Consider the following 23,677-nt stretch of genomic DNA (forward strand, 5'->3'; position numbering starts at 1 on the left):
AATATCTGACTTCCTATGCTTAGAAGTAACTAGAAATAAACAGAATTTTATCCAACAGCCTCTGATCTTTCCCCCACCACATGACCTGACCATTACTTCCCTCTGGTAACCCACCTCCTTCCCTTTATTTCATGGTCCACTATCCTCTCCTAGAGCAGATTCCATCCTCGTTAGTCCTTCACCTCTTCCAACAATCCCATCTCAGCTTCTCACACCATCTCCTCTGTTCCTCATCCACCCACCTTCCTCCTCACTTGGTCCCACCTGTCACCTGCCAGTTTGTACTCTTTCCCACACCCCCACCATCCCACATCTTCTTACTCTTGCTTCCATCCTCTTCCTTTTCAGTCCTGCTGAAGGGTCTTGGCCCAAAACCCCTTGACTTGTTCAGTTCCTCCAGCATTTTGTGTTATTTTGCTCAAAGTTTCCAGCATTTACACAATCTCTTGTGTCTGTATTCACTAGTTGAATAGTCAATGGCTTACATTATATACAAATAGCCTATTCAATGATCTGGAAACTCCAGGTTTAATTTGCATTGCATATGTGATAACCTTTGTTATCACATATTTTAAAGCAGATTTGAGACAGCAATGGAAAAGAATGTCACTTTTTAACAAAAAAAAATAGAATTTCACCTGATTTGCCTCCCATAGAATTTATAGCACCCTTAAAGGTAACCTTTAAGATTGTTGCATTATATTGTAATGGGAAAAAGCAGACTATAAATTTACTTTCCTACCCTCCACTTCCGGTCAGTGATTCATAAAATTGGACACTTAGGTCAAAGGTAGTCAGTGGATAGTATAAAGTGGACATTATACCAATGATGTCATTTAATCTCCTACTGCTGGAGATAAGACCATAAGACCATAGACATAGGAACAGAATTGGGCCATTCAGCCCATCAGATATGACTGTCATTCCATCATGGCTAATGTATTATCCATCTTCACCCCATTCTGTCTTCTCCCATTAACTTTCCACTAATCAAGAACCTCTACTTTAAATATCCCCAACAATTTGCCCTCCAAAGTTGTCAGTGGCAATTCACCACACTCTGGCTAAATAATTCCCACTTTATCTCTGTCCTAGATGGACATCCCTCTGTTCTGAGGCTATGCCCTCTAGGTCTAGGCTCCCCCACTATAAGAAACATCCGCATCCACTCAATCTAGCGCTTTCGATACATGATAGGCTTCAATGAGATCCCCTCTCATTCTTCTAAACTCCAGCAAGTACAGGCCCAGAGCCTCATATGCTCCTCATCCATTAAAGCCTTTCATTTCCAAAATTATTCTCATGAACTTCCTATGCACCCTTAGAAAAGGGGACTAAAAAACTGCTCAGAATACTTCAAGTGCAGTCTGACCTTATACCTACTGGATAGTCAACATGGCTTTGTGAAGGGAAGATTGTGCCTCACGAGCCTGATTGAGCTTTTTGAAGAGGTAACAAAAGAAATTGACGAGGGTAGGGTAATGGATGTGGTCTACATGGACTTTAGCAAAGCATTTGACAAGGTCCCTCATGAGAGACTCATCCAGAAAGTCGTGAGGCATGGGATCAGTGGAACCTTGGCTGTTCGGATAAAAAAATTGGCTTAAAGGAAGATAGCAGAAGGTAGTTGTGGAAAGAAAGTATTCTGCCTGGAGGTTGGTGAGTAGTGGAGTTCCACAAGGATCTGTCCTGGGACCCCTGCTATTTGTGATTTTTTTGAATGACCTGGATGTAGTGGAAGGATGGATGAGTAAGTTTGTGGATGACACGAAGATTGGAGGAGTTGTGGATGGAGCTGTAGGTTCTCGAAGGTTATAAGAGGATATAGACAGGTGGCAGAGTAGGGAAGAAAAATGGCAGATGGAGTTCAATCCGGACAAGTGTGAGATGATGCATTTTGGAAGGACAAACCAGAAGACTGTGTACAGGATTAATGGTCAGTCACTTAAGAGTGTGAATAAACAAAAGGACCTTGGGGTTCAAATTCATACATCCCTCAAGGTCACTGCGCAGGTTGATAGCGTAGTTAAGAAGGCTTATGGGATGCTAGGCTTCATTAACAGAGGGATTGAGTTCAAGAGCAGAGAGGTCATGTTGCAACTCTACAAATCTCTGGTGAGACTGTGCTTAGAGAATTGTGTTCAATTCTGGTCACCTCATTATAGGAAAGATGTGGAAGCTATGGAGAGGGTGCAGAGGAGATTTACCAGGATGTTGCCTGGTTTGGAGAACAAGTCATATGAAGCAAGGTTAGCAGAGATGGGACTTTTCTCTTTGGGGCATAGGAGAATGAGAGGGGACTTGATAGAGGTCTACAAGATTATGAGAGGCATAGATAAGGTGGATAGTTAATACCTGTTTCCCAGGGCACCAATAGCAAACACCAGAGGGCATATGTACAAAATTAAGGAAGGGAAGTTTAGTGGAGACATCAGGGGTAAGTTTTTTACACAGAGGTTTGTGAATGCCTGGAATGACTTGCCAGGGATGGTGGTGGAGGATAAAACATTAGGGGTATTTAAGAACCTCTTGGACAGGCACATGGATGAAAGAAAAATAGAGGGTTATGGGGTAGTGTGGGTTTAGTACTTTTTTTTAAGGATTACATGGGTCGGCACAACATGGAGGGCTGAAGGGCCTGTGCTGCGCTGTAGTGTTCTATGGTTCTATGGTTATAAAGCCTCAGCCTTATATCCTTGCTCTTAAATTCTAGTTCTACTGAAATGTCTGCTGACATTGCATTTGCCTTCCTCACCACCGACTCAACCCGCAAGTTAACCTTTAGGGAATCTCGCACAAGGACTCCTAGGTCCCTTTGAATTTTTTCCTTGTTTGGAAAACAGTCTACACCTTTATTCTTTCTACCTAAGTGCATGAAATACACTTGCCTACTCTGTATAACATCTGCCACATCATTGCCCATTCTCCCAATCTATCACTCCATAGCATTACGCTAATTGCTACACTACTGCACCACCCCAGGATATGAGGAAGCAGAAAGCAGAAATAAGAAGAGAGCTGATATCAATTGGGAAAAACAGCTGGAATCTTTGGGATATGTACTGAGGAAAAAGAAGTGCCAATTTCTTGCAGTGATGGAAAAAAAACTGATGGAAGCGAAAGTTGCTGTCAACAGCACAGGATATTCATGTGTTACATCAAGGGATGGACAGGTAAATGTTTTGAAGAACACACTGGAGGAACTCAGCAGGTTGGGCAGCAATAATGGAAATGAACAGTCAGTGTTTCAGGCCGAGACCCTTCGTGAGTCCTGTTGTTTGACCCCAGCATCTGCAGTGTATTTTGTGTTTAAATGTTTTGAAGAGTTTATTAGAAACACAGAAAATCTACAGCAAGATACAGGCCCTTCTGCCCACAAAGTTGTGCCAAACATGTCCCTACCTTAGAAATTACTAGGCCTCTATTACATAGCCCTCTATTTTTCTAAGCTCCATATACCTATCTAAAAGCCTCTTAAAAGACCCTATCATATCCACCTCCAACACTGTTGCCGGCAGCCCATTCATCGCACTCACCACTCTCTGAGTAAAAAAACTTACCCCTGACATCTCCTCTGTACCTACTCCCCAGCACCTTAAACTTGTGTCTGCTTGTGGCAACCAATACAGCCCTGGGAAAAAGCCTCTGACTATCCACACGATCAATGCCTCTCATCATCTTGTACACCTCTATCAGGTCACCTCTCATCCTCCTTCGCTCCAAGGAGAAAAGGCCAAGATCACTCAACCTATTCTCATAAGGCATGCTCCCCAATCCAGGCAACATCCTTGTAAATCTCCTTTGCACCCTTACTATAGCTTCCACATCCTTCCTGTAGTGAGGCGATCAGAACTGAGCACAGTACTCAAAGTGGGGTCTGACCAGGGTCCTATACAGCTGCAACATTACCTCTCAGCTCCTAAATACAATTCCACGATTGATGAAGGCCAATACACCATACGCCTTCATAACCACAGCGTCAACCTACGCAGCTGCTTTATGTGTCCTATGGACTCGGACCCCAAGATCCCTCTGATCCTCCACACTGTCAAGAGTCTTACCATTAATACTATATTCTGCCAGGTTAAAGAACCTGAACGTCTCAGGTTAAAGACAAATGAAGACCATGACTGCCCACATCATACAACACAACACAAAATAATGATCACGGCGACTCTTTAAAATGCAAATTTTGAGCTGTTAATTTGGCACAATGAAGAGAAGGGTGATGATTTCATGGAAACAGAGAAAAGTACAGCACAGGGGAATTCCTTTGGCTTACCATTTCTGATCCAGCTATGATACTGCATTTAAACTAAGCTAGAATCCAGACACATAACTGTCAGAACATGAATCCTGATTGATCAGATAACCAATATCTTCTTTGATCTTTTTCAACAAGGACGGTATATCTTCTCGAATGCCTGATAAATCCTGCAGAAGACACACACTGTGTTCCTGAAACTAATTGAATGTAATCCCTCAACGCTATAATCTGAGAAGTATATTATTTTTGCCAAGCTAAACAGTGAATATTTATGCAATGACTTACTTGTGTCAACTCCCACATTGCCACCACAACCCTGGTAAATGTCTCAAGGAAATAAACTTGAATATGCTATTTTTATTAATTAGCTTGTCAAAGGAAAAATACAAGATGTTCTGTAGATGTTGGAAATCCAATGCACACAAAATGCTGAAGGAACTCAGCAGGCCAGACAGCAGTTATGGAGAGGATTAAACAGTTAATGTTTTGGGCTGAGTCGCTTTATCAGGGCAATAGTAGTAAATAAGTAGCAAGGAGTTGTAGTTTCGCCTTCCATCAAGATAACAACTAGCTCAAGACTTTTTGTATGTTTACCCAAGACAGGTCCATCACTCAAGACATGCCCATCACCCAGTACATGTTCTCTTCTCATTGCTATTATCAGGGAATAGGTATCAGAGTCTGAAGACATACACTCAATAATTCAAGATCAGCTTCTTCCCCTCTACAATCAGAGATCTGAATTCACGTTAAAACTATGAACACAACCTCTGGACAACAGACACACCAAGTTCCACTCCACCACTACTCTCATCTGTTTAGGGCAACTGGTCATCACTCTCAATAATTTCTCCTTCAGCTCCTCCCACTTCCTTCAAACCAAAGGTGTCACCATGGGAACTTGCACAGCTCTCATCTATGCCTGCCTTTTCGCCGGCTATGTGGAATGGTCCATGTTCCAAGCCTGCACTGGCATTTCTCTCCAAGTCTTAAAATGCTATATCAATGACTGTATTTGTGAGCTCGTTGATTTCATCAACTTTGCCTCTAACTCCCACCCTGCCCTCAAATTTACTTCATCCATTTCCAACACCTCCTCCCCTTTCTCAATCTCACTGTCTCCATCTCTGGAGACAGTCTATCTACTGATATCTTTTATAAACCCAGTGACTCTCACAGCTATCTGTACTGTACCTCTTCTCACATTGTCACTTGTAAAAATGCCATCCCCTTCTCTCAATTCCTCTGTCCCCGCTGCATCAGCCCTCAGGGTGAGGCTTTTCACTCCAGAACAACTGAGATGTCCTCCTCCTTCAAAGAAAGGGGGTTCCCTTCCTCCACCAACAATGCTGGCCTCACACACGTCACTTCCATTTTGCACACATCTGCCCTCATCTCATCCTCCTGCTGCCATACCAGAGATAGGGTTCCTCTTGTCCTCACCTCCACCCCACTAGCCTCCAAGTCCACCACATAGTTGTCCATGACTTCCACCATCTGCAACCGGACTCAGGATGCCACCAACAAGTTGTCTCTTCACCCTCCCACTCCTACTCTCCACTTTCTGCAGGGATCGCTCCCTAGTGATTCCCTGGTCCACTCCTCCCTCCCCACTGATCACCCTCCTGGAACCTACCCTTGCAGACAGAACAAGTCCCACACCTAATCCCTCACTACCATTCAGGGCCCCAGATAGTCCTTCCAGGTGAGATGACACTTCTGTTGGGGTCATCCACTGTATCCGGCGCTCCTGGTGTAGCCTCCTGTGTAGCAGTGAGACCCGATGTAGAACACTTTGCTAAGCACCTACGCTCTTCCACCAAAAAAAGCGGGATCTCGCGGTTCAATTCCACTTCCCATTCTGACATGTCTGTCCATGGCCTGCTCTGCTGTTACGATGAAGCCACACTCAAGCTGGAGGAGCCTCAAAGAACATCAGTTTCTTGAACTTCAAGTAATTGCCCACTCCCTCTTCTTCACTATTCCCCATTTCTGTTTCCCACTCTCACCCTATTACCTGTCCATCCCCTCTCTCTGGTGCTCCTCCTCCTTCCCTTTCTTCCATGTTCTTCTGTCCTCTCCTATCAGACTCCCCCTTCTCCAGCCCTTTATCTCTTTCACCAATCAACTTCCCAGCTTGTTATTTCACCCCTCCCCTCTCCCAGTTTCACCTATCACCTACCACCTTGTACTTCTTCCTCCCCTCCTCCCAGCTTCATACTCTGACTTCTCTCCTTACTTTCTGGTCCTGATGAAGGGTTTTGGCCTGAAATAGACAATAGACAATAGGTGTAGGAGTAGGCCATTCGGCACTTCAAACCTGCACCGCAATTCAATGTGATCATGGCTGATCATCCACAATCAGTACCCCATTCCTGCCTTCTCCCCATATCCCTTGACTCTGCTATCTTTAAGAGCTCTATCTAACTCTTTCTTGAAGCATCCAGAGAATTGGCCTCCACTGCCTTCTGAGGCAGAGCATTCCATAGATCCACAATTCTCTGGGTGAAAAAGTTTTTCCTCAACTCCGTTCTAAATGGCCTACCCCTTATTCTTAAACTGCGGGCTCTGGTTCTAGACTCCCCCAACATCAGAAGCATGTTTCCTGCCTCTAGCATGTCTAATCCCTTAATAATCTTATTTGTTTCAATCAGATCCCCCCCTCTTATCCTTCTAAATTCAGCCCAGCCGCTCCAATCTTTCAACATATGACAGTCCTGCCATCCCAGGAATTAACCTCGTGAATCTATGCTGCACTCCCTCAATAGCAAAAGTGTCCTTCCTCAAATTTGGAGACCAAAACTGAACACAATACTCCAGGTGTGGTCTCACCAGAGCCCTGTACAACTGCAGAAGGACCTCTTTGCTCCTATACTCAACTCCCCTTGTTATGAAGGCCAACATGTCATTAGCTTTCAGAGCAGTTTGCTCTTTTTTTCATAGTTGAACCCAGGCCTGCTGAGTTCCTCCAGCATTTTGTGCTTGTTGCATGGGATTTCCAGCATCTGCAGATTTTCTGGTGTTTGTAGCACTACCTCATTACCTCATTACTTTTTTTCTCTTTTTACACTACTTTTTTTAATACATGTCTTACTGTAATTTACAGATTTTTATTATTATCTATTGCAATGTACTGCTGCCACTTAACAACACGAACAATGGATTTCACACTTATTCCAGTGATATTAACCATGATTCTGATTCTCTGTTCTTAATTAGTTTTTGTTTGGCATCTAACATTCATACCAGAGTGTGAAACAATGCTGAGTTGGAAGTTATGTCCATTATAGAGTCTATCCTCCTACCCTTGTCATTTGATCACTAACAAGAGAAAGTCTGCAGATGCCAGAATTCAAAGTAACACACACACAATGCTGGGGGAACTCAGCATATATGGAAAAGAGTAAAGGGTTGACATTTCGGGCCGGGACCCTTCACTGGGACTTGAAACAGTTGAGAAGTCAGAGTAAGAAAGTGGGGGAGGGAAGGAAGAAGAACAAGGTCATAGGTGATAGGTGAAACCAGGAGAGAGGAAGGGGTGAAGTAAAGAGCTGGGAAGACAATTGGTGAAAAGATAAAGGGCTGCAGAAAGGGGAAACTGATGGAAGAGGACAGAATCCGTAGAAGAAAGGGAAGGGGGAGGAGCACCAGAGGGAGGTGATGGGCAGGTAAGGAGATAAGGTGAGAGAGGAAAATGGGAATGGGGAATGAAAAAAGGGCGTGGGCATTTACCAGAAGTTCACGAAATCGATGTTCATGCCATGAGATTGAAGGCTACCCAGATGGAATAAAAGATGTTGCTCCTCCAACCCGAGTGTGGCCTCATCGTGGCATATGGACTGATATGTCAAGTGGGGAATGGGAAGTAAAATTAAAATGGGTGGCCACTGGGACATTCTACTTTTTCTGGTGGATGGAGCATAGGTGCTCAGCGAAATGTTCTCCCAATCTGCATCAGGTCTCACTGATATATGATATACAGGGGACCACACTGGGAGCATTGGATACAGTAGATGATTCCAACAGATTCACAGGTGAAGTGTGGCCTCACCTGGAAGGACTGTTTGGGACCCTGAATGGTAGTGAGGGAGGAGGCATAGGGGCAGTTGTGGCACTTGTTCTGCTTGCAAGGATAAGTACCAAGAGGGAGATCAGTGAGGAGGGATGAGTGGACAAGGGAATGATGCAGGGAATGGTCCCTGTGGAAAGCAGAAAGATGTACTTGGTGGTGGGATCCCTTTGGAGGTGGCAGAAGTTTCGGAGAATTACATGCTGGACCTGGAGGCTGTGTGTTCTGTGTGTATTAGCTGTTATTGGATCATTTGTTTTCCCCAAAATCAATATCCTGAGGGTGTTAACTAAACCAGCCAGATAAATACTGTTCTTGCAGGAGAAGAGCAGAAGAATGATATTCTGTGCTTCAGTGATTCTACAAGGATCCCTGCCAAAAAACAGCAGTATTCATCATCAAGGATCCAGGAAATGCTCTCTTCTCACCGCGGCCACTGGGAAGGAAGTACAGAAGCCTTAGGAACTGCAGGAACAATTTTTATACTAAGGTTGGGTGGGATTACAACCAAAGGTCATGGATTACGGGTGAAAAGTGGAAAATTTCAGGGAACATGAGGGGAATCTACTTCACTCAGAGGGTTGTGAGCTCCCAGTGCAAGTGGTGCATTTCAACTCAATTCCAAGATTTAAGAGAAGTTTGGATAAGTAGATAGATGGGAGAGATATGGAGGGCTATGGTTGCAGAGCAGGTTGACGTGTGCAGGCATTTTAAATGATTCGGCATGGACTAGATGGGCCGAAGGACCTGATTCTGTGCTGTGCTTTTCTATGACTCTGACTTCACACATCTCTTTGCTGAGCAGTGGATAACTTCACTACTAAACACTAAACTGCTTCTACAACTTATGAGCTCACTTTCTAGGAATCTACCACATGGGTTCTCAATATTATTTAATTATTTGTTTGTTTGTTTATTTATTTTATTTACATAGTTTGTCTTTTTCCCACTGTTTGTCAGTCTTTGTAGATTTTTTTCAGTGATTTATTGTTTTTCTTTGATCTACTGTGAATGCCTGCAAGAAAATGGCTCTCAGGATAGTATATATGTGCTTTGATAATAAACTTACTTCAAAGTTTGAATGATTTACTTTGTGACACCCCAAATTCTCTCAGCACACAAACGTTACAAGCTGGGAGTGCAATGGCATTTTCTCCAATTGCCTGGACGAGTGCAGATCTATCAAGTGTCAAAAAACTGAACGTTACTCTTGACAATGAAGCCCACCTGCTGAGACATCTACCCACAACCGTAAATAATCACCTCCTGGTGCATCCTTGATAGAACGCATTCAGCAAAAAGCCAAGGTGTCAGCAGGAGAATGAGACTAGGCGATCTGGAACATTAAAACCTGAGCAATTCCATCTTTTTAAAAGAGCAATCTGATTGGCAAGCATTTGTTGTTCATTCGTTATTGGTAGACCAAACTCCTGGAACACATTAACTAACAGTACCAAAGAAGTTCCTTCACTGGGCAGATTGCAACAACTTTACACCCACCATCCTCCCAAGGGAAATTAGGAATCATCACCATTTTATCTTGGGAAATTTGGGAAGGATAATAAATATTGGCTTTGCAGTTACACCAATGTCACAAATAAAAAAATAACACTCTTTTAATTTTATGTTTTTCCTGAAATTATTTTTGTAAATACACTCAGCAGCCTGTGCGGACTCTGGATTGGGGATTGTCAAACGTTATGTGAATTTTCTGGTGTAGTCTGTTTTGTCATATGCTTTTGTGATATCATTCTGGAGGAACGTTGTCTCATTTTTTAACTGCATTGCATTTGTGGTTTCTAAATGACAATAAACTGAATCTGAATCTGAATCTGAATTATCTACAGATCCACTTTATTTATCCACAGATGTAAACCTAATCAGCCAATCATATGGCAGCAACTCAATGCATAAAAGCAGGCAAACATGGTGAAGAGATTCAGTTATTGTTCAGATAAATCATCAGAATGGGGAAGAAACGTGACCTAAGTGGCTTTGAGCATTGATGGTGCCATATGGGGTAGTTTGTGTATCTCAGAAAATACTGATCTCCTAGTATTTTCACGCAGAGCAGTTTCTAGAGTTTACAGAGAATAGAGCAAGACAAAACAAAGATCATCCAGTGAACGCAGTTCTGTGGGCAAAAATTGGGAAGAATGGCTGGGCTGGTTCAAGCTGACAAGAAGGTGACAGTAGCTCGAATAACCATGTGTTACAACAGTACAGAAGAGCATCTCCGAATGCACAATACATCAAACCTTGAAGTGGAAGGGCTACAGCAGCAGAAGACCACGAACATACACTCAGTGAGCACATTATTAGGTACAGGAGGTTCCGAGTAAAGTGGCCACCGAGTGTATTTTATGTGGATGAACAACTGGTCTTATTGGTCTTTTTTTTTTGCAATTAAATCAACTTGACACAATTCATTCAATTCGCTCTCAGACCAGAGCAAAGAAATTATCTTTCAGTGTTTCTTAGAAACGCCAGAATTAAAAATGACAGAATGGTACAAGCCAGTCATTAAATTTCAGAAATTAATAAATTGATTAAAAATTTGACGTATTACATCTTTGATTGTTGTCAGGCTAGGATTATAAAGAAACATGAATTTGTTACTGATGATTCTGTTCAGTTAAATCTGAATCCAGCCTGTTCTTCTTTTTCAGAACTGTGCGACAGGTTTCTACAGCGTAGATAATGGAACGTGTCTCCCTTGCAAATGCCATGGGCATTCAGAGCAGTGCCTGCCTAATTCTGGAATCTGCATTGTGAGTACTAACAGCCCTAGTGAATCAGCTATTACTGGTATTTTTTTTCTCTCTGTGTTCTTATCATTAGTCAATTCCGTATGACTGAAATGAATATTATAAATTACTCTGGCGGCCTCACCTTTCTCCTTTTTTCTCATTTCCAACTTGCGCAGCTCTAATGACCACCAGAGCTATGTTTTGCCAGCTGCTTCTTTTCAGATTACACCCTCTGCAGATAATACTTTGCTTTACTTCCAGCCGAAAACAAGCTGGGAATGATTGCAGGCTACGTGGAGTGGTTGGACATATTTAAAATAGAACATTCCTTTCAAAATGGCCATGTTTAGTATGTGTTTTCTTTTTAATGGCATGTCACATTTCTAGAAACAGTTTTGTTTTCCAAAGGGAAATAAGAGGGAAATGGTCATTTCAGATTGTCACATTACTTGAATATAAAGTTACTTCAGCCTCTCAACTGCAGAACTGTTTTTAATCATTGAAGTAAAGGCTTAAAAACTGTGTAAAATAAATCCTTTGTCTGCATCCATTGCTTGAAAAGTGATTTATGAGTTATATCAGTTTAAGAATTAAACACCATCTTGTAATTCTGTCCACTCGAACTGAGGGAAACAGATTTGATTGATTTTTTACTTTGCCCATCTGCGTTTTCTCCTGTTGGAAATCTCTTACACTGTTAGGCCTGTCTGTTGAGGCAATATATTAATCTCATTAAACAGCTGGTCTTTGTACTCAGTGACCAACAGCCAAGGCTAGACTTTTCTCAGTGGGGAAACTGTTGAAACACTCTCCTTGTGCAGTAGTATAAAACACATTAGCAGTTCCTCAGAAGGGTCTGATAAAGTAGCTGACACTGCTGTAAAGTGGAGGTAAGAACCCAGGTCATGAGTTAATAAGTATTCAATAAGTGTATTGATACATAAGGTAACATATGTAAATGGCAGCACGAAAATATGCAGACTACCAGGAACTTGAAAGTAATAGGGTACACTAATAAAATTCACTAATAAGAAGTATCCACAGGACCACTCAGAAGACTGGGAATAAAGTACCAAAAGGTGTGGCTGGAATTTTAAGACTTGGCACAATCTCATTATGCGCCCTGTCGTAAGACGTGGGTGATCGTGGTCTTCCATCTGTCTTTAATCTGAGAAGTTCTAATAAGCTCTCCGGAACTCCTGCCTGTGTCATGGTCCGGTCCGTGAGATCCGCATTCCGGTTCATGGTTCAGTCCATGGACTCCGGACTCCGGATCATCTGGCTGTCCATTGTTTCAGTTATATTGAGGCTGGAATATAAGTGCCACTGGGTTCGAGTGTGGTTACTAGCCAACGGCCATAAAACAACCAGAAGAAGAAGAAGAAGAAGAGGAGGAGGAAGAAGAAGAGGAGGAGTGGTTGCTGGTTTGTCTTGTTGGTATCCTGTCCTTGCCTCTGTGGGGGTAAGTCAAGCTGTTCTTGCTGTTACTCTACTGTGTGATCTGTCCCTTCCTATACTTGCCTCTGTGGTGGTAAGTCAGGCCATCCTTATTGTTACCTACGGTGGGATCCGTCCCTTCCTGTTCTTGCCTCCATTGGTTAAGTCAGGCTGTCTTTGCCATTGCTCTGAGGCTGAACTGTTCCCTTCCTTCCCTCTGAAGCCTGGCCTGTAGCCCTGTTGGCTACCCATGCCTGAAGCCTTGCCATGGCAACAGAAGAAACTATCTATCGTTGAGCTTGGAACTGTCTCTTTGTGTATGAGTCCCGGCCCTACGTCCTGTTCCCAAGGAGAGGTCCTGGCTCAGTGTTCCTGTGCTCAAGTCCAAGGCTCCGTGGAGCTTCCATTCCACGTCCAAGTTGTAGCCTAGGCCCTGAGTCCTGGTCTCATCCAGGGCTAGTGTCCATGTCCAGCTACGCCTCTCCCCGCTTCTGCGTTCCTGCTCTCCCTCGACCTAGGCTCTGCGTTCCTGCTCTCCCTCAATCAAGACCAAGTCTGAGCTTCATGTCCTCATACAGCCCTGGAGTCCCCCATCCTGCCCCCACGTCCAGTCCTGTTGCCTTGCCACGTCCAGTCCTCACCTGGATCTGGAGTCAAGACCCAGGTTCCGGGTCCCAGTCCAGTCTGACTCGGAGTCCTTGTCCAGGTTCATAGTTCCTAGTTCCTCGTCCAGGTCCCAATTTCCTACTCTAGTCCTGGTTCATGCCCTGTCTCCTAGTCTTGTCCAGGTCCTGTATCTTGTCCAGCGTCATTTCTTTTCTGCTTCCCTTGCTTTCTTGGTACACCTAGTCCTCTCCCTAGTACTTCAGTGTCTGTGCCTTGCATTTGGGTCCATTCCCAATGCCCACCTTATGACAGCCTGTCCATCCCTTGATGTACCTCATGAAGATCATGTGCTGTCGACCACAACATTTTTCTTCCTTCTCACTTTCCCATCACTGCAAGACGTTCCAGCTTCCTTTCCCTCAGTAGTGTATCAGAAATTCCAGCTGCCCTTTCTTGATTGATGTGATCAGCTCTCCTCTTGTTCCAGCTTTTTGCAACACATCCTCATTTGTTCCTCTGTCCTTCCAATATTTTCATCATCCTATTGTCTGACATTTGCTTCCATGTTAGTGTGGAATGAAGGTAGCACTGCAACATTCTGAGTTGCGTACCCATAGAAATTATGTCATTATTTAGGCACAATCGAGAATTTGAAAATAAATTAGAACCATGAATGAGACATTCACTGTGGTAGTCACACTCATGGTACAGGCTTCAGTTAGATGGGTGACCACCAGGATAAGTAAGGGGAATATGCGGTCAGCGGAGGGTTCCCCTGTCGCCATTCCCCTCGCCATCAGGGTATACCCCCGGATAATGTTGAAAGGATGTTCTTTCAGGTAACATACTACCAGTAATAATTCAGAAAATGTGGAGCTTGGGTGGTGGATGGCTTGGTTGAGTTGTTCTCTAGTCTTGGCAACATACTTGCAAATGTTTCATCACCATATGAGGAGACAGTATCAGTACGCTGTAAATTGTGGTGTGTTTTCTGAATGCTTGGCCTTTTAAGTACTTATCATTCAGCCGATTGGTCATCATTAAGGAACTCGGTCGTGATGTACGGAGGAAATCTCATGGCTGATTTGTTGCATGGTGAACTTCATGCGTTGTGGTCTGGGATTTTGCTCACATTACCTCATGAATAGGATCAAGATCTACATGTCTGATTACAGTTGCTTGGGGAAAATCATGCTTCTGGGAATTTTTTTAAATGCCAGGAGTTTGCTTGCACCAGACATGGAGACCTCATTCCTACTTGTGAGCCAACGTAGGCAAAATTCCAGGGTCATGTGAATCCATGGGAGTAGGTGGTGGATGAGCAGCCAGTGGATATCACAAGTCCTGGTTAATTAGCCACTGGTGCCAGTCGGACAATCTCTGAAGAGTATTGATAATTGCCGGGGTCACCCGTCTTGTAAAGGCACTGTCCAGAAGAAAGCAATGGTGAACCACTTCTGTAGAAAAATTTGCCAAGAGCAGTCATGTTCATAGACGGTAATCATCCATGTCATATGATATGGTGCATAATGATGATGAGGATGAATAGTCAATGGGGCCTTGAGGAGCAGTTGTGTAGAGAACTCGCTCAGAGTTGGAAGAATAACAGATTGGTCTTAGTGGGGAGATTTTAATTTCCCCACTGTTAATTGGGACACCTAGTATATTAAAAACGCTTAGACAGGGAGGAATTTGTGAAACTTCAGAAGATTTTCCTAATGTATCATGAGCCCTATTCAGAAGAGTACAATATTGGATCTCTACCTGAGAAACAAATCAGGGCAATTAACTGAAACAGCTTTCAGGGAGCACTTTAACTCTAGCAACTGAATTCTATTTGTTTCAAGATAGTAATGGAAAAAGATGGATCTGGTCCACAGGTTAGGACCCTAAAGTGGAGCAGGACTAATTTTGGGGGAATTAGACAGGATCCAGTGGAGATCAGTTGGGTGAACACGAGGAAATTTGCAGATGCTGGAAATTCAAGCAACACACACAAAAATGCTGGTGGAACTCAGCAGGCCAGGCAGCATCTTTCGGAAGAAGCACTGTCGACATTTCGGGCCGAGACCATTCGTCAGGACTCGTTAGGCCGCATGTCATGTATTAATGATGTACTTCTCTCACCCTCTCCTTTTATATATATAAATTTTAAGGGTGTAAACAGGACAAAAGGACCTAATGTACTCTATATGAGGCCAGGAGTTGAAATGAACTTCTAGATATTCTAAATTTAGAAAGGTCAGTGCCAAGGGAATAACATAGCATTTCCAGGTTAATGTAAATAGGTAGAATGTAACATGTAATTAGATGTGAAAAACAAAAGATACTTTATTTAAGAAAACCATCAATAAAATACAAACTCTTGTGCCTCTCCACCATTCAAAGGCATTGTGATTGATCTGTTAGCTTCTTGCCACTTCCTCCAGCCTCGTGTCTCAAGATTCTCTTAATATCTAAGGTTGCTTAACTGCACCATGTGTTAAGGGAACACTGAGAGACAGAAATTACTTGATCTGGTATTGATTAACGCCTGTGACAATGTGCTGGAAATATGTTTTCACCAGGAAAACAATATTCATCCTGAATTTTATGTCTAGTCCTGTTTCAAAACAGTAAGGGAAATATTTGAGAATTTGACAACTGAGATGAGCTCCTTGAGGTCCCACCTTACACCCTAGGGAGAGATCTGAGATGGACAGAGTTGGACATTGGAACTTGTGGAGTACTTTTATTAAACACCAAAGCTTTGCCATAGACAGAATGATAACCATACGACTACAAGACATAGGGGTAGAATTAGGCCATTTGGCCCATTAAGTCTGCTCTGCCATTTCATTGTGGCTGATCCATTTTCCCTCTGAGCCAGAATCTCCTGCCTTAACCCCATATCACCTTGTGCCCTGACTAATCAAAAATCTACCAACCTCTGCCTTAAATATACCCAATATCTTTATCGCCACAGGCATCTGTGGCAGCAAATTCCACAGACTCACCACTCTTTGGCTAAAGAAATTTCATAAGACCGAAAGGCCACAATACATAGGGGCAGAATTAGGCCATTTGGCCCATCAGGTCTGACCCGCCATTCAAACACGGCTGATCCTTTTTTTCTCCTCCTCGGTCCCATTCCCCGGCCTTCTCTACATAACCTTTAATGCCGTGTCCAATCAAGAACCTATCAATCTCTGCCTTAATTACACCCAACAACCTAGCCTCCAGGTGAAAGTTGCCTGTGGTAGCAAATACCACAAATTCACCACCTCATCTCCATTCTAAAAGGACAGCCCTCTATTCTGAGGCTGTGTCCTCTGGTCTTAGACTCCCCCCACCAGAGGAAACATCCTCTCCATGTCCACTCTATTAAGACCTTCCAATATCTGGGTAGGTTTAATAAGGTCACCCCTCATGTTCCTGAATTCCAGTGAATACAGGACCAGAGCCATCAAAAGCTCCTCATATGACAAGCTTTTCAATCCTGGAGTGATCTTCACGAACATCCTTTGAACCCTCTCCAATATCAGCACATCCTTCTCGCGATAAGGTGTCCAAAACTACTCACAGCTGTACTTCGAATGCGGCCTGCTCAGTGCTTTATGAATCCTCCACATTATCTCCTCGCTTTTAACCAGGCTGCATGCGAGCTTGATTTCAACAGTTGGGGGAAGTTTGGATGGGTGCATGAATGGTAGGTGTATGGAGGTCTATGGTCCCGGTGTAGGTCAATAGGAGTAGGCAGTTTAAATGGTTCAGCATGGACTAGATGGACTGAAGGACCTCTTTCTGTCCTGTGCTTTTCTGTGACCCTGACTTTACATATTTACATACAGCAATAAAATTGACAATTATTTTAAGGTATGTATGTGGAATGCTTAAAGTTTGATGGCTCTGGGCCTATACTCGCTGGAGTTTAAAAGAATGAGGGGAAGCTCATCGAAACATAACAAATATCGAAAGACAATTCCCCATGCCCATTTCCCTCTCTCACCTTTTCTCCTTACCTACTCATCATCTCCCTCTGGTGCTCCTCCCTTCCTTTTCATCCATGGTCTTCTGTCTTCTCCTGTCCCTTCTCCAGCCCTCTTTCTTTTTCACCAATCAACTTCCCAGCTGTTTATTTCACCCCTCCCCTTTCCAGTTTCACCAATCACCTACCTCCTTGTTCTTCTTCCTCCCCTTCCCCAACCTTCTTACTCTGACTTCTTAACTTTTTCTCCAGTCCTGATGAAGAGTCTCAGCTCTAAACGTCAACTCATTCTGCTTTTCCATAGGTGCTGCCTGACCTGCTGAGTTCCTCCAGCATTTTGTGTGTGTTGTGAATACAGAAAGGACTAGATAGAATGAACATAGAGAGGAGACCAGGGGCCACAGTATCAGATTACAAGGATGCTTTTTAGAACAGAGATACGGAGGAATTTCTTTAGCTTCAGTGTTGTGAACCCAGGCAATTCATTAACTGACACCTGCGGAGTCCATGGGGTATGTTTAAAGTGGAGACTGTTAGGTTTTTGACTAGTAGGCAAGTCAATAGTTACAGGGAGAAGGCAGGAGAACAGGGCTGAAAGGGAAAATAAATCAGCCCTGATCAAACGGCGGAGCAAAATCAATGGGCCAAATGGCCTAATTCATCTGCCTGTTTTTCCTGTCAGTCACACTACACACAACCTCTGCTTGTAATCCAACAGCCTGATCACTCCGGTTCCCATCCCCTTGCCAAATTAGTTAAGATTCCAACAAGACCGCGAACATACACCCAGTTGCAACCCCAGTTGCAACTTTATTAGGTGCAGGAGGTAGCTAATAAAATGACCACTGAATGTAAGTCACACATCCAAATATCTGCAGCACACACAAAATACTGGTAGAATGCAGCAGGCCAGGCAGCATCTATAGGGAGAAGCACTGTCGACGTTTCAGGCCGAGACGACAAAGGGTCCTGACAAAGGGTCTCGGCCCGAAACATTGACAGTGTTTCTTCCTATAGACGCTTCATCATGTACAAACAAGCTGGATGAACTCAGCAGGTCGGGCAGCATCTGTTGAAACGAGCAGTCAACATTTTGGGCCGAGACCCTTCATCAGGACTGAAGAAGGAGGGGGCAGGGGCCCTATAAAGAAGGTGGGGGAGGGGGTTTTTCACCTGCATGTTCCCCCTCCCCCCACCTTCTTTATGGGGCCCCTGCCCCCTCCTTCTTCAGTCCTGACGAAGGGTCTCGGCCTGAAACGTCGACAGTGCTTCTCCTTATAGATGCTGCCTGGCCTGCTGTGTTCCACCAGCATTTTGTGTGTGTTGTTTGAATTTCCAGCATCTGTAGAATTCCTTGTGTTTGCCATCCAAATATCTCATTATTTGATCTAACAAGTGAAGCTCCATGGCCGGATTCTGCTCCTACATCTTATAGTCTCGTGGTCTTATGGAATAGAAATATTTAAAAGCAGGTCTCTAATCATTTTGAAAAGGTAGCAATTAACAATGACACATAGAATTCCTGAAGCACAATTCTCCACCATACCACCATAAAATGATTTATCAGTGTTATTCGTTTGCACTAAAGGTGTTTCCTCACAAAGGGCAATGGAACAAAACATGAATATGTGAAGATTTTTGCTTAATTCTTCTGCCGCACAAATTGACTTGGACAAACTTGAAGATTAGCAAGGATTTTTATTGCATCTTTTCAGTAGATTAGATTATACATATTACGTGGTATCTAATTATAGATTGCAGTAAGAATTATTCCTCCACCCAAATACAAGTTTGGGCACTACTTGTGACCTAAGATAAAATCTCTATATGAAGTTTACCATTTGCATTTGAATTACACTGCAGGACAGAAGAATTAATGGTTTCACTTAATTTAAAAGCCTTAAAATAGTGGCTGACTGCTCCAAAGTATGGAAAATTTTAATAATTCTCCCATTAATGCATCTATAAGGCCCCAAGCCTTGATATTCCATTATAAAAATGTCATTTGGAACCTCTTCTACCTCTAATGAGCAGGTTTTCATCTTCATCTACCTTGCTCTGCATTCAAATTGCCTTGGCTTCCATTCTGTTTCCTACTGTAGAATAAACACAATTGTCTTCTTGTGTGTCTTGTGTTAATCAGTGTGTCTCCAATTTTCACACCGGAGGCAAATGCAGCATTTTAGAAAATTTAATTGATGCCTTCCTTGATATCTGCCCTAGATAGCAGTGCTGTGCATTAATTAATTAGCACAAGTTCAGGAGAGATAGACAAGATGGATGTTGGGGCGGTTCATGCAGAATAAAACATGGATCTCTGCTGGAAAGGAGCACTGAAAACCAGCTGTTTTCCCCTTCCCCTGGGCACACAATTCCTTTCTGCAATGCAGTTTGATGTTACGTTCATCACAGAATAGAGGTACACAAAGCTTTGAGTTTTTTTTATATCACATTTCAGGGTTTAGGCATCCTTAATTGTAAAAGTTTAATTGTAAAGTCAACCTCAATTATGGGTTTGGAGTCACATTTAGCCCTAAGTAAGGAAGGACAGCAGATATCCTCAGCTACAGGATATTACTGATGCAGAGGAGGAGTTTACATAAGTGCAATAATTTAATGACATTTTTCTACAAATTCCTACAAATGTACCATGGAGAGCATTCTAACTGGCTGCATCACCATCTAGTATGGCAGGGGTGGGGGATTGGGGCCACTGCTTAGGATCAAAAATAGCTGCAGTAAGTTGTGAACTCAGTCAGATCTATCCTGGGCACTATCATCCGTGGCATCCAGGACATCTTCAAGAAGTTATGCCTCAAAAAGACAGTATCCATCATTAAGGAACCCCGTCACCCAGTACATGCTCTCTTCTCATTGCTACCATCGGGAAGAAGGTACAAAAGCCTGAAGGCATACACTTCAGGAACAAATTCTTCCCTTCTGCCATCCAATTTCTGAATGAGCATTGAATCTCTAGACACTATCTCACTACTTTTTCTTTTTTTCTCTCTCTTTCTGCACTACTTATTTAACTTTATTCATTCTAACACGAGGAGTGATTGATAAGTTCATTGCCTAAGGTAGAAGGAGTCAATTTTAGAAGACCTAGCGCATTTATTTTTCAACATAGTCCCCTCCTATATTTACACACTTAGTCCAGCGGTCGTGGAGCATATGGATCTTGGACCTCCAGAAAGTGTCCACAACAGGGGCGATTGATAAGTTTGTAGCCTAAGCTAGAAGGAGAGGAGTTATACAGCTCTCGTTACATACACATGCAGGTCAACTCTTTGAGTGATTATGCAGAAAGTTTGTTAATAACTCATCTCATTCTACCTTAGGCCACAAACTTATCAATCACCCCTGATGAGTTATTAACTTCAAGCTTCCTGCATAATCACTCAAAGAGTTGACCTGCATGTGCATGTAACGAGAGCTGTATAACTCATCTCCTTCTACCTGAGCCACAAACTTATCAATCACCCCTGCTGTGGACACTTCCTGGAGGTCCAAGATCTGTTTGCTCCATGACCGCAGGACTAAGTGTGTAAATGTAGGAGGGGACTGTGGTGAAAAATAAATGTGCTAGGTTTTCTAAAATTGACTCCTTCTACCTTAGGCCACAAACATATCAATCACCCCTCGTATATATAGATACTTACAGTAATTCACAGTTTTTATTATTATGTATTGCAATGCACTGCTGCCGCATGACAACAAATTTCACAATGTATGCCAGTGATATTAAACCTGATTCTGATTCTGAGTTCCAGATTGTAAAATGAATTCAAATTCCACAAGAGGATTTGAACTCAGGACTTTGCTCATTAGAAGACCAAGATTATTAGTCTGGTGATTTAACTTTTCCGTCAACACAATAGCCTCAGAGGAGCATCCGCTGCCATAGTATGGCACGATACCTTTCCCTCAGTTGAATTACACTTCCCCTGCATCTTTATCTCAATCACTCTCTGAGCCCGAAGAGTAAGCAAAGTGAGGAAGTTGAACCAACAAAGTACTTTGTTAAACAAAGGAACTCACAATGTGCCAAAACAGCATTTTTATTGTGTTCTCACTCACCACAGGCGTGCAGTTCTTGGCAGGTCCTACACCAAATTAGTTACATAACAATGAACAGCATATTTGCTACAGATGTATGTGTTACAGAAACAGACACTTGGTGGCCACTTCATTAGGTACCTCTTGTAGCTAATAAATTGGCTATTGAGTGTATGTTCATGGACTTCTGCTGCTGTAGCCCATCCACTTCAAGGCTCGACACAGAGATGCTCTTCTGCACACCACTGTTGTAACACATGGTTATTTGAGTTACTGTGGCCTTCCTGTCAGCTTGAACCAGTCTGGTCATTCTCCTCTGACCTCCCTCATTAACAAGGCATTTTCACCCACAGAACTGCTGCTCAATGGATTTTTTTTTTTGTTTTTGCACCATTTTCTATAAACTCTAGAGACTGTTGTGCACAAAGATCCCAGGAGATCAGCAGTTTCTGAGATTCTCAAACCGCTGCATCTGGCACCAATAATCATTCTGTGGTCAAAGTCACTTAGATCACATTTCTTTCCAAATATTTTGTTTGTCTGAACAACAAATAAATCTCTTGACGTTATTTGTATGCATTTATGCGTTGAGTTGCTGCTACATGATTGGCTGATTAGATATTTATATTAATCAGGTGTACCTAATAAAGTGGGCACTGAGTGTATGTTTCAGCAGCACTTCTATTGGCCTTCATAAATCAGAATGTTGGGTACAGGAGTTGGGGTGTTAAGCTGGAGTTATATAGGACATAGATTAGGCTAAGTTTGGAGTATTGTGTACTGTTCTGGTCACCTACAGGAAAGATATCAATTATATTAAAAGAGTACAGTGAAAACTAACAAGCATACTGCTGCGAGTTGAGGACCTGAGTTACAGGAAAAGTTTGAATAGGTTAGGACTTTATTCACTACAGAATACAAGAATGAGGGGCGATTTCAACAGAGGCATATAAAATTATGAGGGGTATAGTTAGGGTAAATGCAAGTTGGCTTTTTCCACTGAGATTGGGTAAGGATTCAAGATTCAAAAACTTTATTGTCATTCTAAGCATACATCACCTCTGCAGGGCAGAATGAGACAGCGTTTCCCAGGAGCAGTGCAATCATAACATAACAACCGCAAAACTAAATAATAAACATAACAATAAATAGTAAAACACAACAACCACATGTCAGTTAAAACAAGTTATAAGTGTCCAGTGCAAGTTAAAAGTGTCCAAAGCAGAGTCAGGTAGAGCTGCCATTTAGCAGTCTGACTGCCTGTGGGAGGAAGCTATTTAGTAGCCTTGTGGTTTTACTTTTGATGCTCCTGTAACATTTGCCTGATGTTCATGGAGTTCATGGAGAGGGTGAGAGGGGTCTTTAATGATGTACCATGTCTTCTGGAGACATCGACTCTGAAAGAGGTCTTGGACAGAAGGTAGGGAGACCCCAATACCCTTCTCTGCTCCCATAACCACCCCCTGCAAGGCTTTTTTTTTTGTCGGCAGCACTGCAGCTGGAGTACCAGGTTGTGATGCAAATGTCAGCACACTTTCAACCACGCCTCTGTAGAAAGTAGTTAAGATGTGAACTAGAGATCCCAGGTTGTGGGTGAATTGTGAATAACGTAAGAGGAACTTCCTCAGAGGGTGAATAACTTCACATTTCCTCACATTATATTGCATCTGTCATATTCTTGCCCAGTCACTTGAAGCTTTTTTATGTCCTCCTCTCTATTTCCACAATTCCGCTTTCATTAGCCTCAACCATTTCCACAAGTCTCAGCCTTCTAATCCAATAAATGTTCATTTATTCCTGAACCCAATAATTTATTTCATAACCACTTATTTCTCAGTAATGTCAGTGCAAAATTCCTAATTACAAATATTCCAACTTTGTTGATCAATCTCCTGTGTAGGACTTTAGAAAAAGCTTTCTGAAAAATCACATTCACTGAATCCTCTCCTTATCTGTTCAGCTTGTCACACTGAAGAACTCCAGCAGGTCAGTCAAGCATAATTTCCCCCGCATAAAATTACACTGACTCTGCTCGACTTAACAATTCTTTTCAAAGCGTTCTGTGATCATATCCTTCAACGTAAGTTTGAATTCTGAACGTAAACTGTGCCCCGGATAACAAAGGCTTCTCAACGAAACAGAGTACAGCAAACCCTCTATGCTCACTGAAGTATCACCTTCGTTCTGAGGGCTTGAGCTTCTGCAAAGCACTTATGGTCACAAACTTCTAACTCAGAATCAGGTTATACCTGTGTATAGCCAGGTTCTATTAGGGAGAAAGAGACAATTGGATTTTGTTGATCTGCAGATCATGATTTCTCTCTGGGGGCTTTGCTATTGCTTGCTTGGTGAGTGGAGGGTGGGGATGCTTTTTGCTGAAGTAAGTGGGGGAAGCTGGATGTCTGTGCGTGGGAGGGGGAGAGGGGGCTTTGAGATTCTAATGTTTTACTGTCATTCATTTTTGGGGGTTCTCTTCTGTATCATGGATGCCTGCGAAGAAAAGTAATTTCAGGTTGTAAGAC

At 42.9% G+C, this 23,677-nt stretch overlaps 1 protein-coding gene across 1 annotated transcript in view; it reads left to right on the plus strand.

Moving 5' to 3' along the window:
* Positions 1-23,677, plus strand: part of lama4 (laminin, alpha 4) — a 182,911-nt gene that overhangs the window by 13,664 nt on the left and 145,570 nt on the right. Inside the window, exon 2 of the mRNA XM_059981458.1 lies at positions 11,006-11,107. Within this exon, the coding sequence (XP_059837441.1) occupies positions 11,006-11,107 (102 nt within the window). The remainder of the gene's footprint in view (positions 1-11,005; positions 11,108-23,677) is intronic.

Source organism: Hypanus sabinus, chromosome 10, assembly GCF_030144855.1.
Source record: "Hypanus sabinus isolate sHypSab1 chromosome 10, sHypSab1.hap1, whole genome shotgun sequence".
Lineage (NCBI taxonomy): Eukaryota > Metazoa > Chordata > Chondrichthyes > Myliobatiformes > Dasyatidae > Hypanus > Hypanus sabinus.